This window comes from Plectropomus leopardus, chromosome 7, assembly GCF_026936395.1.
Source record: "Plectropomus leopardus strain MGB_pleo_1.0 chromosome 7, ASM2693639v1, whole genome shotgun sequence".
In the NCBI taxonomy this organism is placed as follows: domain Eukaryota; kingdom Metazoa; phylum Chordata; class Actinopteri; order Perciformes; family Serranidae; genus Plectropomus; species Plectropomus leopardus.
Genome location: NC_142182.1, coordinates 11,402,303 through 11,421,654, shown reverse-complemented (window position 1 = coordinate 11,421,654; position 19,352 = coordinate 11,402,303). Strand labels below are relative to the sequence as shown.

The following is a 19,352-nucleotide window of genomic DNA, read 5'->3' as shown; positions in this document are numbered from 1 at the left end:
TCAAAACAACATGTATTTGAAAAGATTTGGAGGCCCTTTATTGACTTTATTAAGGATTTGGATGTTTCTGATGACCTGACCAATTTTTGAATCCCTTGCAGCCATGCACTGTATCTAGTGATGATTACCTCCTAAACTCCAAAGAGAAGTAATGTTTGTAGAAAGGCCTGTTTTATTTTGTTTTTTATGTTTTATTTTGGGTTATTTTATTTCTGTTATTGTTTTTTTTTTTCTTTCTATATTTGGTCTATATATTTGTACAAAACATGTGATACTGAACTACTTTGTAATTACGAGTATAATTGAAAATTGTTTCACTTTGAAAAAAAACATAATAAAACATTTATGGAAAAAAAAAAATAATAGAAAAAAACCCAACAACCCTGCTAACACCCTCAAACAGACTGTGATTTACAGCAGCATCACCTCATAAGTTTCACACTGCGAATGGTGGTCAACACCAGGACAATGCTTTTTATCGTGGCAGATCCACTGACTTACAAATCAGACGTGAAGAATAAATCAGTATAATAAATCTGTGTGGATGGAAAACTCAAAACACGACGTCACCAGACTCCTACAGGGACATAAATATGATAGACATGGAATCGTAACCCAGTGGAGAAATATCTATGTACAATGTCGATGTTTAAACGTGTTCGGGGATTAAGGCCACAGTTACAAGGGACAGTTTTTCTATTCTTTGCCGTTATTGCATTTACTCAATAGGTAGCCACTGGGATGTTTTAATATGGTATCCGTCACACTCCTGCCTAACTTACTATGTCTTTCTTCTCCCAACACAACCACTTTGCTATTCCATCTGCGACAAACTGTCCAAATCCTGTCTCCAACTTTCTGTACACTCCCCCCTCGCTCTCTGAGACAACTTAACCAAACATCCCAACCAGATTAATGTGTGTTTATGGTGTTTTATGTCTTCAATCCCAGTTTAAAGTCATGACCAGTAAGGATGTGAACCAGACTCCCTCCGACCTCCTCCTCCTCAAAGGAATGACAACATTACGTCTGCTCTCAATAGACATCTTTGGCTGCTGTTGGTTTCGCCTCTGGATCGTTACGTCACCAGACGCGACCAACCGACCGACCGTCACAGCTCGGTTCCACAGCAGATGGGCGGCTAAGTGTGAGACTTTTGTGCTGTGGATATGTATTGCACTCTCCCTCCATAATGCTGGGCAGATTTCGTTCTGCCCAGCTGGACTTGAACCACACAGGTCAACTTTATCACAAGAAAAGAAAAATGTAATAATAAAAGTTGAAATAAAAAGCACAATACCCAGCCAGCTAACCAGCAAAGAGAGCTAGTGGTTTTCGTTCAACGACCGACTGCCTGTTGTGGCCCTCTGTCTCAGACGGGACCAGGGCTCCGCGGGGCTACGTAGGCCTCAGGTTGGACCCTCCGGCACTGTTCTGGGGGGCTGATGTGGTTCCCATGTGGTAGCCTTGGTGCAGGGACACTGAGGCTGTCGTGGGGGTCTGGTACTGTGTTAGTGGCTGTGTGGGGTTAAGCATGCTGACCTGGCATGCGCCTGTGGGTCCTGCCCACTGAGGAGCACTGTACGGGGCTGAGGCGTATCCAAACCCTGGCGCAACTGGTCCCAGAGAGCCTTTCCGAGGCCCCAAAGGGACGGAGGGATTGGCTGGGTTGGGGAGGTGAGTGGACGTGGTGGACGTGGTGGTGGATGGTGTGGGAAGTGTTGGGCAGAGGTAGGCTGGAGCTGAGAATTTACGGCCCATGTTGGCTGGAGGGGCAATCTGTTAACGTGAAGAAAATAATAATTACTGAATATGCAGGATTATCACATGACAGCAGCAAAAACAAGCATCATATGTAGGGTTGTGTGTCTGTTGTGTTGTTTTTATACCAGTGCTAAAAAATACTACAGTACGGGCGTAGTACATGTTTATAGAAGACAAAAGAAATCAATATATAACTTATAATACATAAGATAAATAATTTATAAATTACCTTCTATTTTGCAGGACATATTTGCTTACAAATGATATATATATTTGTATGTTTTTGTATGTATATATATTTCAAATCAGTATATTTATGTATTCGTAGGTAACGTTTAAATAAGGAAGCACATGCAGAATTATTAGCTAATGAATAATGAAGAGGGGTGGGATCAGATAAATAGATAAATTCACACTTCTTCCCACTTCTTTTCGAAAATGTAATTACAATTGACTGCTTTCTTATGCACTATTCATTGGTTGGTTTCTGTGTTTATGATCTTAAAAAAAAAAAAAAAGTACATTTGAAAATTTCAATCAATCAATCAATCCTTATGAAACAGTAGCAGCGCCTAAATTGTTCCTGAATTAATACTTAAAAAAAAAGAAGCATAAAATCGTTAATGACACTAAAGAACAGCCTTTTTTTACTTACAAAGGAAGAAAAAACAAAGTCTGCACACTAAATTATTCCGCCAATATTTAATATAATTACCACCGAGGTGATGTTTCGAGCCACGTGCTCCTCTTGTTTGACAAAAGATCTTGGCTCGGGTCTTGACGAGTTGTAGCATTTATTTACTGGTCAACAGCCTAAACTGTGCACACACTGCACTGCCACGTAACTTCAGACTCTCTGCAGCCTCACTGTCACTGGCACACACACGCTTGCTCGCCGCTCTATCTTTCTCATTCCTGTCTCGCTATTCACACAATCTGGCACTGAAATGAAACACCGAAATCTGTGTTGTGATTTGGTCCAGTAGGTACCAATCGTATGGTTTCGGTGTCGATCCCCAAACATACGAGGCCATAAAATGCCCCAAAGAAATTCAAAGAAGGTACTGAATGCCTACATCATGTCCCAGTGGTGCTGGCGCTCCAGTTTTAGGACCTCTCTTGCACTGGGAGAGGTTGATGGCGTCCCTGGCCCAGTTATCCACCAGTTGGTGCAGGTCATCAGTGAAGGTGCCCTTGCCCTTCTGCGTGTGAGAGGAAGGAGGAGAGGGTCCAGTCGCCTGCATCAGGGACGCAGAGTGGTTCTGGCAGAGGCTGGAACCATTTGTGGAGCCGGTCCCACTTGATCCTGGTGAACAAGAACAGACGTAAACTAAAAATTAAAGTCAGGGAATCAATGAAAGTAGGTGACTGTGATGAAATGAGGTGGTTCCACACACCCGCGGAGCAGCTGCCGAGGCTGGGCATGGATGGAGAGGATCTAAGCTGCTTTATGGACAACATGTCAGCTGCGTGTGATGCTTTTGTTGCCGTTTCTGAGGCCTCTGTTGCGGAGGGTGAACTTTGCTTTGGAGGGGACTGTGAGCTGTGAAGACCCAGAGCTGAGGCTGGAGATCCTGAACAGACAAGCACAAGACAAACCACGTCAACACATCATGCCAATGTTTGGATCTTCATGTTCATTTGGTTGTGTATTTTGTTTTTGTATGATTACGAAAATCAATAAAAAGAGAATTACAAAAAAGAATTCCTCTATTTGGATGCAATTTTTTGTTGGCATCCGTGTTCTACTTGGTTACAGTCAATCACTTGTTTGTTGTACAGGAATAACCTGTTTATGAGGCTCATCCCTGTTATGATAATATTTGGGACTCAGTGTTTACATGAGCACAAAGAAATCACGTTATTCACCTTCCACGTATACATCCCAGTTTCTTTCAGAGTACTCCTGTTAGCAAATACGGGTTTCTCATAGCCGGAATATAGCGTTTACGTGCTCAAACATATAAAAAAGGTTAATCCAACAACCCGATCACGTCCTTGTAAACGCACTGACCGAAACACTAGATGTCAAATGTTACATCTGCTGCCACGTGCAGGAGCGATTCTAACAGCATACAGAACATAGGAAGCATTTTATTCAAACTAATTCAACATCTGCAACTGTACAGTTGTGTCTCTAAAACCGCTCTTATATCAGCGGATGTGCTTAATATCGTCTGGCAGTGCTAAATAAAAGTCACACGCCTCAGCACTGCTGCTGGAAAAAAAATCCAAAGGGACACACTGTGTCGACATGTGTGTATTAAATTTGTCCCAAAACAAGTCAGCTCACCCTCCTTACCCGAGTGTACGGGGCTGGGCTGTCCACTACTGCGAGCAGATTTGTGGTTTTTGCTTTTGAGCCTTCGTCGACCTCCGGCCATCGCCACAGCAGGGGACAAGACAGAGGGAGGAGGAGGTTTTCCCATCTTCATGAACAGGGCCTCTATCTCCTCTTTCTGACGACTCTGCAGAAGCTGGATCTCCATCATGTGTCTGTGAGCGGAAGAAGACGGGCAGAAAAACATTCATTCATGTAAAAAATACTCCTGCTGAGCTGTGAAGTAACACTCAAAAGAGGAATTGAATGTAGTGTGAAGAAGCGCTGTGAAGACTGGACGTACTTCTCTCTGAGGCGGCTAATTTCTTTCTGCAAAGCTTCGTCCTCAGTCTCAGAGTCGTCATCGTTGTCACTGCTGTAGTGGGTGTGAGCTTTATGAGGCTCAGATGAGGACGAGGGCCCGTTCTGCATACTGGAACCATGTGTTGGACTGGAGCCTGCTGCTGGAGCCGGGGTCACTGAGTGAAATGAAGGTGTTGAGAGATAAAGTAAGTTTACCTGAGGACCTGTAATCTGTCACAAGAAGAAGAAAATCCATTTAAATTTACTGAAAACATTCAAGAATGATCCTGATATAATAAAAACATAATGGAGTTTCAAGCTTAGTAGCTACGTAAGTCTGCAGATTTTGCAAAGCTCTAAATCATAGATACTCAAATGACAGGAGGCCAGGGGCCAGTCACAGCAGCCCCATACAGGTTTCTAGGATTTTAACACATTTTTCTGATTTTAGGACATTATTCTGATTTTAGGACATTTCTATAATTTTAGCTCCTTTTTGGGGTATTGGGACATTTCTTGGATTTTAGGACATTTCTAGATTTTCTGAGCATTTCTTGGATTTCAGCATATTTCTAGGATTTTTAGGACATTTCTAGTTTTTCAGAACATTAGGGGCTTAGCTAAGATCTCTCAGGGGTGTGGGAGATCATCCACTGTCACTTTTTTAGATAAACAAGCTCTATTTTTATGCCGTTTAATGCACTCTGACACCTTATGTATACTAAAAGTACAAAAATAATTTCCAGCATGGTACTATTTTTTGTGTGAATTAGAAAATGTTTGGGGGACTACTAAGCACCCTATTATGTGCCAGATTTGGCCCGCAGGCCATACACACAAAACGTGATTCTTTGGTGATGTTAATGCAAGAGACATTTGATAAATTATTGTCATTTTAAGTTACCCCATTATTTTGAGTTTTTCCAGCGCAATGTCAAAAACAAATGAGTCATAAAAATCTTACCTCCAACTTCTTAGCATTTTTAAGACTTATGAAGGGTTGACTTAAGCCATTTTAATGCCATTTGAGGCCTTATTGTTACATTAATGAATTCAATGCCTTTTAAGACTTTTTAAGGATCCGTGGGTCTCTGCATTATTCGAGTATCACTGCTCTGTGTAGTTATTCCCATTTCAGCCTCTATTAATTCGATAAACACATAAAAGGACTGGTTGGCGCAGAGGTGGAAATGCCTCCAGAGTCCACGGCTTTCTATATAAGCATCTCCAGAGAGCGTTACACTGCTTACATCATGACCATTTATCAAAGGCAAAAACAAGGATAGCTGTGATAATGTGATGATCCATTCAAACACTGGTTCACTTAGTCTGCTCAGTTACAGTCTTGTCAATGGCATCAGTTTTGTACGGTACTCAGTGTAGTATGCTATGGAAGGACGCTGTGTAATATTAGTCCCCTGCAAGGCAGGCTTTACACTAGATTTTGGGAGGTAGTTTAAGTACCTGTGACGGAGAAACGTCCCACTTTAGAGCCAGTTGTTGGCTCAGACGTGGCATTAGTGCTCGTGGACACTTGGAAGCGCCCAATGGTGGTGGGCTGACTGGCAGGAGCAGCAGAGAGAGAGGAGGCTCCATTCACAGCGTCAGTTTCACAGACTCCTTTGGACAGAGCGGATGACCGGTGGAGGGTATTTTCTGGACTTGAGGGGGAGGAGGAGGAGGAGGAGGAGGAGGAAGAAGAAGAGGAGGAGGAGGTAGAGGATGGCGTAAGGGAAGATGAGGAAACAATACTTGAGGGATCTGGGACGCTGCTGGACGTGCCATCAGTGGCAACAGACACCTGGGAAAGAGAGGAGGGAGAAAATGTTAGTGAACTTAGCACGAGGTTTAGGTGTTCTAGACTGAAAAAATCAGATATGGTTCTGTGCAAAAGTCTCAGGCCACTTTATCTTTGTTATTTTAGCACGGTTATAATGATTATGTATTTATTTCTGAGTTGTCTTTCTATGAAAATACAGCCAAAACATACAAAAAATATGTATACAATATTAAAAAAGCAAATATTTGAGAAAAAAACGACTTCAACAGGCTAACATTGCAAGTATTTAGTGAGACCTCCCTTTCCACTTCAGTCTTGAACTCTCTGTGTGTGTATTTACACCAGGTTACATTCAAGAAAAGCTCAATATTGACTGTATTAGCCACCTTTTGTTATAGTTTTACAATTCCATGTTTCACATTGAATATTGACTTCAGTCTGATGAAGCCATTTTGCTTCGACTTTTTTTGGGTTTTAATGCATTCCACGTGTTCTCTGTACTCTTTGTTTGTATTAATAAGGAGACTAATAAATAAATTAATAAATAAACAAACAAATAAATCCTTCTTACTTTGGTGTCACAACAGATCTATACTGACGATGGACTTTTGCATAGTGCTGTACATTTTAAGCTGTGACTTAAACTCACTTGGAATCGTCCCAGAGTGAAACCTGCTGCTGGAGGCTGGACTCTGTTTCCTCCCTGAACGGTCTCTGGGCTCAGAGCCCTCCTCAACTGGGCGTCCAAATTACCCAGCGGTTGCTGTGACTGAGGAGTCACACAAACAGGATATAAGAAACAGTTTATATGGTAAATATTTGTTACAAACCAACAAAAATAGTCAAGTAGGACATACCAGGGCTGTACACAAACCTGAATTATGCCAGTAAAATTAGATCTGGCTGTTCAATACAAATATTTTACGATTTTCGTGTTCAGTGTGACAGCGAGCAGCCTTCACATCAGAAATTACACATTTACGACCCATCATTAGCTTGTTCACTAACATTTTTTGCCAATACTAGGTATCAAACAAAAAACAGACTGTCTCTTTTCAAGTTGCTGTGCGCTGTAAACTCAACACTTTCAAGCAGAAGGTCTCTCCTCCTCTGAGCTGCTGTCTATGTGCTGCCTGCATGTCACAGCTCCAAAGAGTTTGAAAGCCAAGAGCACTCACTCTGCAGCAAAATCTGGGGACCATCAGCCACTCAATAGATTACCATTGTTATTTTGGCTGGTCAGTGAAGCAAATCTAGCAGCCATTTGGATATTTTACCAGCATTTGGCTGGTGGCCGGTGCTAATTTCAAACCCTGCGTCCTAGGTAATACTACAGAAACATAGCAGATCTCACCTGATTTGGTCCTGGAAATGGGGGTACAAGTTCAGAGGGAGGTGTAGCAGCTTGATCAAAACCAGTAGGCAAAGTCTAAAAAAACGTAACAGAGCGGGAAGTCCAATTAAAAATATCATTACAACAACAAACAGCTTGTTGCTATTCTTGGATGCTGCAGTTTTCACTAACCTGTGCCCTGGGCTTAGTGGGAGGCGTCTGTCCTGCCGGGGTAATTCCCTGTCCTGGGGTAGTTGTGGGGCCCAAGACACCCTGCACCCCAGAGGTGAGGGGGAGGTTGGATGGAGGCACCATGGCAGCTCCAGGTGGAGGAGAAGAAGTCCCAGTGGGAGGAGAGGAGGTGCCTGTGCTCTGATCCACTGATGCAGAGGAGGAGCTCTGATCTTTAAAGAGGGACCGTAGCTTCTTATCTAGAGCCTGGATATCATCTCTGCCAGCCGTCTTGTTCTGGGGCTCAGCTCCCTCTGACTCCACCGGCTGAGGTTGGACCTGGCTCTGACTGGGTAACGAGGCGGGAGGAGGAGGCTGAGCAGAAATGGGGACAGGCTGAGACTGGGAGGGTGTGTGCTGTGGTGCATGGATGGACGAATTCACAGGCTGAGAGGACGTAACAGCACCAGTAAAGGGCTGCTGCTCTGGAGCAGGGACAGTGCCAGTACTACTGGGTGTAACAGCAGCGACAGAAGAGACGGAGCTGCTGCTCAGCTGAGGCCCGGGTGCTGCAGGGACGGAGGTCTGCACTGATGGGGGAGAAATGTTGGAAGATGTGGGTGGGATGTTGGCAGCAGGTGGGAGCTGCGAGGGGGCTGTTTCATGTGTCGACTGAGAAGGTGGACTGGGATCAGTGGTGACAGGAGCTGGAGTTTGGGACTGAGTGGATACAGGTTGAGGGGAAACCCTTCCAGTTGAGGGAGGAGGCGAGGATGTTGCAGTAGATGTGAGAGGCACACCAGGGAAAGTCGTGCTAGCAGTGGAAGTTTCTGGAGGAGCCAGGACATTGTTGGAGCTCTGTCCAAGTCCAGCCTCAGCGGCCGGGACAGGGCGCGGCTCTTGCTCAGCAGTAGAGGGATCCAGAGTGCTGCCTCTCTCCATGCGAGCCTGCTTCATTTTACTGAACGCCTGCTGGAGAGTCCCAGATGGAGCAGACAAAGAAAGACCCAAAGGTGTGGAGGGAGCTAGAAAAAGGAGAGAACGAAAAATGAATTCTGAAATGAACAAAAATGTTAATATGGTTATTTTGAGCATCAGTAACAGCTTATGTAAAAAGTTGTGTGACACAACATAAAAAGGAAACAACTTGAATTTTCATTTTTCATTACACATTACTTTGTGACTTGCTTTAGAAAATATTATCTGCCAAGGTTAAACCTAATTTTGTTTTCAGCTTTTCAGTCAGGTTTATCATTTTTCTGTTATGACTAATTTTAGATTAATTCAAACCCGCGACCACTGCAGTGAGGACAAAGCATCTGTACATACAAACTGAACTACTGGGCGCCCCTTTTGAATTTGTTTTAAATAAAATATTGTGGTTATTTTCATGCAGTGTCAACTGTACTACTTTAAGAAAACAAACAGCGGGAACAGTTCAATTCAACAGAGAATAAAACAAACTATTTTCTCACCTGGTTCATCTCCAAAGGAGGTATTAGCAGAAGAAGCGCCAAAGAACTGTTCCTTCAGACGAGACTCTGGCACGGGGCTGACTATGAACCTTCGTCCTGCCGAATGCACAACCTGTGCCGTAGTGCTCGGGGAAATGCCTGGGAGAAAAGGCAAAAAGAAAGATAAGATGCGAGGCAGGAGTTGGACCTCATAAAAACAAAGTGGAATGGAGCAACGTGTTTTTGTTAACCTGGCAGCATGGGAACAGACAGCTCCGGCTGTTGCTGGTGATCACTCATCTGCAAAGACATAAAACACCCGCGGTTACGTCCTCAGGTTCAGTAGGTGAAGATTTGAACCGTTTGACATTGTTAATAAGGCTAATAAGGTGATGTGTGGCACAGAAATACCTGAGGAAAGCCTTCCTTCATGCCCTCTCCCTTCTCATCAGCCATTTCAATGACTTCACGGATTTGCTCGATGAAGGACTCCCGCTCACTCTCCAAGATGAACTCACTCTCAACCTGAAACAGAAGGCAAAAGAAGTTCACGACGGTAACAGAGACGGCATATTGTTGTTGGTAAGTGCAGCAGATATAAAAAAGTCACTTAAGGCATTTGGCAGCGGTGCAATCTGATAATTTCTTTTTTTTTCAGATCATGTCAATACTTCACTCCTGATTTAACTTAGTTTATCGTTCACTAGTGCTGTTGTCTGTTTGTTTTTGTTGTCTTTTGTTGTTTTTCAATCCTTATTTCTTTTTCTTTTTTTTTAAAAAAAAAAGGTATTAATTTTTTCTCAATATTTTGTCTGGTGTTCTTTGGGCATTGTGTTATCTGTAAAGCGGCTTGTGTTGTTGAAAACTTGAAATTCAATAAACTTTAAGACATAAAAAAAGCCAAAGTAGTTTGTTTGTACTTCTTGTTTTCTCTTCAATTACAGTGGCTTATCATTGTCAGCTTACAATTCAATGAGATTTTGGGGATGATAACTACACAGAAGTATAGACTCTATAAATAAATAAATAGTAAACATTGTACATATATAGACAATAAAAAATTGCATAAGAAATAACCATCAGACAGTCGATACTTCCTACATGTAAAGAGGAAAAAGCAATTACACCACCACTACCATGATCTGTGCAATCTCCTCCGGATTATCACCATCAAGGTCAAATCTGAAGGTCACCATCTTCCTGTTGTGTGTTTCCAGCTGGCACTCTGCTACTCTGTCGCCCACATTAGAGATCTGCAAAACATTCATTCAGGTTAAAACAGTTTCAAGTTAGAGGGTGTAAGACAGGACGAACATGAATGAACTCATCAGCTCAAAAAACGTACACTCAGAACATTTAGCTTGGCCTTTCCGATTTTCTCGTGGCGGGAGCGGCTGCGCACAGATCGCCGCTGGTGACGTTTCAGTGAGCGCCCCTCATGGCGACCTCCTGATGTAGAACTTCCATCATTACCGTCACTAAGACCTGAGGCTGCATCTGACAGGCAGCTGAAAGAGACAAGGACCCATGAGAGACAGATTGGACATATAGTGCAGTGCTGGTGAAACCTGATTCTTTTTTTAAAATAACTTTCTTCTTACCTTTCTACAGTTGGTGGAACCAGAGCGGAGGATCCTTGCTGCTCCACTGGTGTTGACTGAGGAACACTCACAGGGGCCTAAAACACAGAAATCAAGCACCTGATGTCAAAACCAAACCTCAAAATGGAGAGTCCTATTGTTTGTGCTTTACTCATTTGAATCATGGTTTAGGGATTTACACAGTAAACTGATATTTATCGAAGTCTTTTCCACAGAGTGCCTCCGGATTAATTCCTTTCTGTGGGCGGGCATAGAAGTTAGCGTCACCCTGATTCCCCCGTCAAAACGTCTATGGGATTTCTTCATTTAAATTTAAATTATAGCAGAAAATAATCTCTGTCGCAAACAAATATTTATGATGCTTACACGCCACTTTTAGGATTCTTGAAGCCTAGATGCAATTGCCAGAAGTAAAAAGATAATATTAGGCAATAAACAGACTACACTACATCGCCTCCACAGTGAGACTGTAGAGCCGTGTTTGGTGTGATGACGCTCTGTAATTTCATTTAGCCACTTGTTAGCAACTGATTTAACAGGACAAATAAAAGCTTCAACCATCATGTGTGGGGTATTAAATGGTGTATTTAATGTCATAAAACTAAACATTAAAGTCTTTCAAGCTAGTGTTAACCACAGACCTTAGCTGTGTTCAAACCCGATCAGCCATTAACTCACTCACTCACTATTCTCTCTGTATTGTGAAATATATACTGAACTATATAGGGAATAACCAAGTAAGAGTTCAGACACTATGCTTGATTTTTCTTCCTCCTGAAATACAGGACCGCATTGCATTGTGGTACACCCAAGTTAAATGTAGGGTACATCATATGTACACTCAGATTTGCTGTGCATTGTGAATATTTTCTATTGCAGTGTATAACGGATGAAATTAACCACTGAGAATTCGAACATGGTGCAGTATTTCCGTAATAGGGAATGGTTTCAAACACAGCTTTCTGACATCTAAACAAAAAATATTTTAAAAAAAACAATTGACTTCAAGACAGGGTAACTGAGAGCGCTGAAATGCTTACTCATTTTCAGGTTTTAGGACTCATTCCAGGGGTACTCTAATCATTCATTCAATTTTATTTTGATCTTTTATGTTGACCAATAATTACAAGAAAGGAATGATTTGCACATGATCATCCACCAGATGGAGCTCTTGAACTTGGTTAAACTTGTATCTGGGTACAAGAGACGCCATTATTCAGCTCTCACGCAGAGTGCAAGTTTTCATGTTAATTTCCATCAGAATGTGGGCATTTTTCTCTGCCCTGCTAATATGGATATTAGTTACGTTTTTCAGAGTATCAGTTTCCAGTTCCAGCCCTGTAGGCAGTTGCAGTACTTTGATTTTTGTAACTAGTTTGCATTTCCTTTTGGTTACAACTCAATGCACTGTTTTATGGTTTCACATTTCAGAGGATATTTTCGTCTGCGGTCGCAGAAATGTGGGTGAAAAAACCGATAAACTCGATAAGAAATGCCCTTCGTATGTTAATCATATGTTAATTGGTGCTCCAAAAACATGTTTTTGAGGAATGAATTTACACGTTTCAAGGAACAGGCAGCATGTAAGGAGGTGTGGACCAAATGCTTCACACCTGACCCACATACACCCACCCACACAACTTTGTTTTGTGCTCTGTCGAGTACCTGCAGTACAGAGAGGCACGAGGCCTGATAGAGGAAGAATAGGTGCTCTGCGTTGAGTGGAGGTGACAGGATAGGAGGACTTGGATCACTGGTCCAAGACTTAGAGTCATGCAGGAATGAGCAGCATGCAAGGGGGAAGAGTGGAAGAAAAAAAAAGGGACAGCCGTGGTAATGAGAAAGGTGCGCCAAGAGAAAGAAAAAAATATTTAGAAAAATGCAAACATGAAAATGGACAGCATGAAATCCATACTATGGTATGGTGAAGTGATATGTCAGTGTATGTCTCAAATAGGGATGGGGATCAAAACCTGGTTCTACTGAGGACCAGGTTCTGCTTTTTCAAAACCTAAAAATCAATACCATTTAAAGGTTATCGATACTGCTATCGAGTCCCATGGGTCCTATAACTAAACATTATATCTTGAGTCGAGTCACGTCATTTAAATCCGATCACTGGTCTGCATACATCTATTGTACATCAAATTAAACCTAAATGGAGAAACTTCGACTGTCTTCAAGGTAAAAAAACACTCCTTCAGCTCCATCAGCTGTTGCAGCACATCTGGCATAATGTTCGTCATCATCCACTCACAGCATCAGTGGTAAGCACACCCAAACTTTGCAGCAAAGTTTAAAAAAGTAAAATAGTAAAAAAATAAAAAAATAAAACAAAAAATAGTAATCCAATATTAAAATTGTCAGGATAAGAGCTAGTTAGCTAAATAAACAAAGTTCCATAAGGTTTCATGTGATGTGTTCAAGGTTGGCTCAGTAAAATGACTATTAAGAAAACATAAATAAAATTTCATTATAATGTGTTCAAATTTAACATAAAAGAACATTTAGTTTTTGACAAGAAACTTGAATAATTCAGTTGTTTGGATGAGAATTAGTTTTCCCAGCAATATAAAATAGATAGCAGAGATGGAATTACACCCAGTTTAACATCCTATCCTTCTTATAACACGTAACTAAAACTGCTTATGCCAAGATTTTTCAGGGTAACTATGCAAATTAAAATACAATCATTTATTTCCTAATCATTAAACACACGACTAAAAAATGACTGTAAAACCAGTTCTGTTAGAAACATACTTTTGCCTCGTCTTTCCACCAAATAATAGAAAAGAATCGATTGTGGATTTGATAAGCACTCGGATCATCAAGGAGCCTCAATAATCAAAAAAAATTGATGATCCCCATCCCTAATCTCAAAGCAAGATCGAATAAATGTGCATGTTAAGTCTGAGCAGGACAGGTGTGTGTGTGTGTGTGTGTGCGTGTGCGTGTGCGTGTGCGTGTCACCTGTAGCTGCTGAACTCCGGTCTGTGCCTGCGGTAGAGTCGAGCTTGGGAGACAGATGCTGCTCTCTGGCTGCTGCTGCTGTTGGGGCGGAGATGACTGAGAGGACGGGGGAATCATCACTTGCTGAGAGGAAATCTGTGGAATTGAAGGGATAAAGAGGGAGGAACAAGAATAAAATCACAAAGATCTGAAGTTGGGATACAAGCAAACACCTAGAAACATCTTGCCGACTTCTTAAAAACCTGAAAATCTTTCTAATCTAAATCTTTCAAAGATTTACTTTGGCTCTATTCCAAACCCTCACACACTTACCTGTTGGACAACATAGCTGCACAACTGAGATCATGTACCTATTTGACATTGTGGGATGTTAAACTATTCGTCTGTGAACTTTTATTATCAACTCTGCATTGTATTTTATAGATATGTACATTGCACGTCAATCCACACTGCATGTACAAGATTTTAAAAACTACTGAATGGAATATTTTTTTCTGGATAACATCATTTCCATTTTTCTGCGTTTCCTACAACCAGGTAAAAACTTACCAAACATCTGTGAAAATATAAACAATATGTTTATTTTGATTCCCAGAAAGGCTGTGGGTGTATTTACAAGCGTTAACAGGAAAATGGGACATTTTATCTACCTGAGGGGGAAGCGATGGTTGGTAGTAAACTCCGTACTATAAGAAACAAAACATAACACAGGGTAAGAGTAGGAAACTTGAGAATGAAAATAAAACTAAGGAAAATATAACAGAGGAGGCTTGAAAACTCGGGATTCGGAAAACTGAGTTGCTGCTTTCAGTGCAGCCACCTGAAGCACAGCCTGTAAGCTTCATAAGGTCAACTTGACACACTCTGAAAATTGTGTTTTTGCTGACCTTGAGCAGCTGAAGTTCACATTTGCTGCAGTGATATAAAAGCGTACTCAGGGTGTGTTCAATACAATCTCACATTACTGTTAGGTTTGTTGTTAGGTGCAACAGATTTCAAACGTTTAACCAGGCGTCAGTAAAACAAAAGTTTTCAATTGGCGTGAAGTTACTATTTAAGGACATGCAGTACACATTTACCTGTGGAGGAGCTACTGGAACAGTCTGGCTGCTCGGTGCAACAGGAACAACTTCAGGCTGGACACCGGGCAGCTGGGGTTGAACCTAAGTCACCACAGAGAGAAAACAACAACATGAGGTGAAAATTAGACAGAGACAAAATCCCAAGAGTAAAGACATACAGCTCAAGGGGCATGTGTTTAGTGCAGAGGTATGATAAATCATCATTAATGTAAATCAACTTGTATAGTGCATTTTTAGTCTTCTTTCGACCCCTTAAAGTGCTTTTTTAACTACATGTCACATTCAATGATGCACAGACACATTTGTGCATCGGTGGCTGTAGCTTCAATACAAGGCGCCACCTGCTACTCAGTTTAAAGAATCAAACGCACTCACACACCAAAGACGCAGGCATCAGGAGTAATTTGAGTTCAGAGTTTTACCCACGGACTTCAACATGCAAAGTAGAGGAGGAGGGGATCGAACCACCGATCTTCTGATTAGCGGACGACGAGGCCGGTTCTAGGCATCGGCACGATGGGAGGCAATGTCAATTATGTCGTATTTTCAACAAAACTCACCACTGACAACTGCTGCTGTTGCGTTTGGTCATTTTGTGTCTGTGGGCACGACACCTGGGGCTGAAGGTGCTGACTGGGAGGAGAGCTGTAGGACACTCCGGGCTGAGGAGGCTGGACCTCAGGAGGGATGGTGGAACCAGGTATTCGGTCACCCATGTGACTGACTGTAAGAGGGGGATAAAAAGGGTTAATTAATGAAAATACTCCAGAATGCACTCACTCTAACGAACCATAAATACTCTTTGATGCACACCTCCTCCGGTGTGCTGGAGTTGTTGGTGTTGGTCAGTCTCAGGCGCCTCTGACTCTGGCTGAACTGGAACTGGGACTTGCCCAGTTGACTGGGGGACATAAGGGACCCCCTGTGCCATGCCGGTCAGCTGGGTTGATTGAGGAGTGCTGTAGTTAGAGCTCTGAAGGCTCTGCTGAGATGCAGGCTGGGCAGACATCTGTGTGCTGTGTTGGTTTGGTTGTGGAGGGACATAAGGGGCAGGCTGTGGCACCGGCTGGGACTGAGACACCTCCGTGCTTGACTGTTGGCCTGGTTGCTGAGCTGGCAGTAACTGACTCTGCTGTTCTTCTTCAATCCTTCTCTTCTCTTGATCTTCTCTGACCTTTAAGTCAGTCAGCGGAAAATGTATTAAAATCCCTCAAGAGAGCACTGATTGACAACAAGTAAACATCACGTCAGATGCACTATGTCGAAAACCTGCTCACCTGCTGCCGCTGTGCTCTCTTGCGACTGATTAGAGACACCCTGTCCTTTATGGCCTTCGCAATGGTCTTGTGGTCACCTTCATACACGTAACCAGACTCAACCTACAGGACAAAGACATGTTGTATAATTCAGCAATGAACATTTGAGAGATTGCAATGAAAACCCTTTAAACTATTTTTTCTTTTTCCACGTCTCATGCAGTCTTAAATAAGTGTTGCATTTGAAAAAAAGAGTGATTAGACTTTTAAAAGTTCAAGTCACCATTTCCTGAGCCACATCCTCTGGGACGTCTTTGTTGAGGTCAAAAGAGAACTCAATAGCTTCGTTGTCTTTGTACTTCCCCTTGAGTTTCTTTACATCCTCAATTCTCAGCCACAGCTTAATAGCCTCCATCTCTCCATCGTCTTCTTCTGCCAACTCCACTCGCACCCCTGTGTCCTCCTGGAAGAAGGCATGGTTCAAAAGGTCCTTGATCGAGTACCTAAACAGAGGGAGACAAGCCATGAGCGAATATGTTTTCCTTAAGAGCTCGACTACCCTAAACCTGTTAACGTGGGCTCCAAAGCTCGAGACCTCTCGTCCTTGTTCTGGCGAATACATCCCTCGATGATCTCCTTCACTTCAGGAATGGCCACCTTGTCGAAGCTGCCCGGCTTCACCCCCTACAGGAAACACAGAACCCTGAATGAGAATATTTCTTCTTATCATCTGACATTTTCTCAGTTCCTTGATGTCTTTTTTCAGCTCAGAGGCCCTTAATTAGCACCACAGAAACATTTCACATAGATGAAAGGGAACTCACTAACTTCCTCTTTCAATTTTGTTTTAGAATGAATCTCAAAATCCACGGTGTGAAGTGGAAGAGGTGGCTTTGAAGGAACTATGGTAAAAGTTCTGTATGAAACTCTGGAGAAAGACGGCTGATTGGTGAGTCTGTTTCCACACTTAAGGTTGGTGTTCAGTCCAAATACCAAACCAAAATGTCTGTATTTGTCAAAATTAGGGGTCAACAGATTGTCTGCCTGGCTGATTATTAGGGCTGATATTTGGCATTTTGCCAGTTATCTTTTCAACGTTTTATTTTAATGATAACCGATAAAATAATAAATTAAAAGTGTAAAGAAAGTGTCAGCATGAGAGTAACTTTTACTTCGCAAAACCTCTGGGAGATACATTTTATTTTTTAATTTTATTTATTATTTTTATTTAAATTTTCACTTGACTTAAAAAAAAAATTGCTGGAAAATTGCTGTATATGATGTTGAAAGTTTCAATTTTGATTAAACATTTACTAAAGGCATTTAAATAAAGTTTTGTGTTGGAGTTTGTTATATTCCAAACTCTAAATACTGACGGAATGATTTTCGTTTTTATTGTAAATGCATATTGGTTCCAAATATCGGTTATCGGTCTCATTAACTACTACTAATCGGCATCGGAATCCGACCTGAAAAACCAGTATTTGTCGGCCACTTTGTCGGCAAATCTTTTTCCAGGGTAACATACAGCACCTTTAAATCATGCCTAAAGGATGGCATGCTTTCTGCCAGGTAGCAAATAAAAACTGCTGAATGTTAGGTGATGATAAAGGGGGGCATATATCAGTGGAGCAGATGAGAGGCGATAAAGTACAGGAGATGAAAGGACATGAATTGAGCCAAAAGCAACAGGAAACTGTATGGTGCTACAGGAAAATGGAGGACTGGCTGAACAGCTGAGCTGAACAACAGAACAGGAAGTACAACCGCCCATTTCCCTAAGGAGTAGTACTGTAAAACCATAGCATGTGACACTACCCAAACATGGACTCAACACCACAATAACACTTTCTCAATTGCATTAACTGTGCTTGGTGCTCAAGTGTGACCTCTTTGTTGCAAATTAAGGATTGGTCTCAATACTTAGCAGCGGTGTACATAGAAAAATCCTTTGTTGAGTCATGTGGCAATAACGTCAGTAGTTGTGCTTATCAGTTAAAGATAAAAGGAGGGTATTGGTAAAGACACTCTAGGAGCAACCTCTTTATCAATGAGACTGTTGTTATTGCAAAAGTATGAATCATATCAGTGACTAAGTCACTAATAAGGCCAAGTTTTTTTTTCCTATGACAGTTACTGCCCTTCTGACATCATCACAAGACTAAACCATTAGCCGTTACGAAAACAGCAGGACTGCACTTGTTTAGCGTCTTATCAATCATCCACGCCTCACATCTACCATGGTTCCTGTCGCTTAAAGCAAGTCATATTTATTTTATTAATAATTATTTTTTGGAACATAAAACATGACATTGTTTGTCCGGTGAAAAACTTAAGTTTATCTACGTCAAATGATGGAAAAAAACAAACAAACAAACAAACAAACACCCCCTCTTTTTGGAGGACAATGACTATATCATACTATTATAAACTTCTATTTGGTTTACCAACAGAAGTAGGAAATATATGGCATTTCTAGCCAGTTTTCTTGGCAATCTTGTGTTTGCCCCTCTGCATTTGAGATCCCACTACTTGGATTCCCATCATGATGAGTTTAAGAAGCAAAACATATTTAATTATTTAACCAAAAAATAGATGTTACCAGTGATTTTGAGATTTTACTATGCAACTTCAGAAAAAAAATAATTCATAAAATCCTTTTTCCTATGTCTGAGCATTTTTAAGACACTTGAAAGATTAGTTTAAGTAATTTCAATACCAAATATGCCTTATTTTCAGATTTATTAAATCAATGCCTTTTAAGACTTTTTAAGGATTTGTGGGAATCCTGATATACTCTGATTTAACTAACATTCACCAACCAACAGCGCAATGGGACATAACCTGATTAATACAGGGTTACACTGAACTTAGGAGGTGGAAAAAAAGATAGAAATGCAAAGTAAGCTTGATAAAGAGGTGTCAGCGGGAATATAGAATCATTCCAGAATGGGACACTAGCCTTCTTGGCACATAGGAAGAAGTGAAGGCAGGGCAGAGGGGTGACATGGAGGGCTGAAAAGACAACTTACGCTGGTAACTCTGCGGTAGATCTGTGCAGCATTCTGGCACTCTGAGTACGGGTACTCTGAGGTGGCCATCTCCAGCATGCACATTCCAAAGGCATACACATCCACTGACTCGTCGTACTTCTCCTCATACATCTCAGGCGCCATGAACTCAGGGGTACCTTAAATCAAAACAACTATTCAGAACTCTCGAACTCCCTTACTGATTGAGTGGGCTTCTCACAACCCACTGCCCCTCTGCTCCTCTAACCCGTGAGGGGTTGAGGAAGAGGAGGATGAGTGGAGCCTG

The 19,352-nt window shown here is 41.8% G+C and overlaps 1 protein-coding gene across 6 annotated transcripts in view; it reads right to left on the bottom strand.

The window, feature by feature from the left end:
* Positions 1-333: 333 nt before the first annotated feature.
* LOC121950014 (serine/threonine-protein kinase WNK1-like) overlaps positions 334-19,352 on the bottom strand; it is a 37,567-nt gene continuing 18,548 nt past the window's right edge. For 2 of the 6 annotated variants that reach the window (XM_088079924.1, XM_088079925.1), the window contains exons 5-29: positions 19,067-19,224; positions 16,630-16,718; positions 16,318-16,537; positions 16,056-16,157; positions 15,592-15,952; positions 15,339-15,502; positions 14,776-14,859; positions 14,347-14,382; positions 13,697-13,831; positions 12,392-12,490; positions 10,727-10,803; positions 10,471-10,633; positions 10,262-10,378; positions 9,537-9,650; positions 9,377-9,425; positions 9,147-9,284; positions 7,693-8,696; positions 7,522-7,596; positions 6,817-6,936; positions 5,852-6,188; positions 4,389-4,563; positions 4,058-4,260; positions 3,162-3,338; positions 2,841-3,070; positions 334-1,779 (exon numbers count right to left, since the gene is read on the bottom strand). In XM_088079924.1, coding sequence (XP_087936050.1) covers positions 1,399-1,779; positions 2,841-3,070; positions 3,162-3,338; positions 4,058-4,260; positions 4,389-4,563; positions 5,852-6,188; positions 6,817-6,936; positions 7,522-7,596; positions 7,693-8,696; positions 9,147-9,284; positions 9,377-9,425; positions 9,537-9,650; positions 10,262-10,378; positions 10,471-10,633; positions 10,727-10,803; positions 12,392-12,490; positions 13,697-13,831; positions 14,347-14,382; positions 14,776-14,859; positions 15,339-15,502; positions 15,592-15,952; positions 16,056-16,157; positions 16,318-16,537; positions 16,630-16,718; positions 19,067-19,224 — 4,808 coding nt within the window. In that variant the 3' untranslated portion in view covers positions 334-1,398. The remainder of the gene's footprint in view (positions 1,780-2,840; positions 3,071-3,161; positions 3,339-4,057; positions 4,261-4,388; positions 4,564-5,851; positions 6,189-6,816; positions 6,937-7,521; positions 7,597-7,692; positions 8,697-9,146; positions 9,285-9,376; positions 9,426-9,536; positions 9,651-10,261; positions 10,379-10,470; positions 10,634-10,726; positions 10,804-12,391; positions 12,491-13,696; positions 13,832-14,346; positions 14,383-14,775; positions 14,860-15,338; positions 15,503-15,591; positions 15,953-16,055; positions 16,158-16,317; positions 16,538-16,629; positions 16,719-19,066; positions 19,225-19,352) is intronic. The other 4 variants (XM_088079926.1, XM_088079927.1, XM_042495911.2 and 1 more) reach the window with 4 other exon arrangements.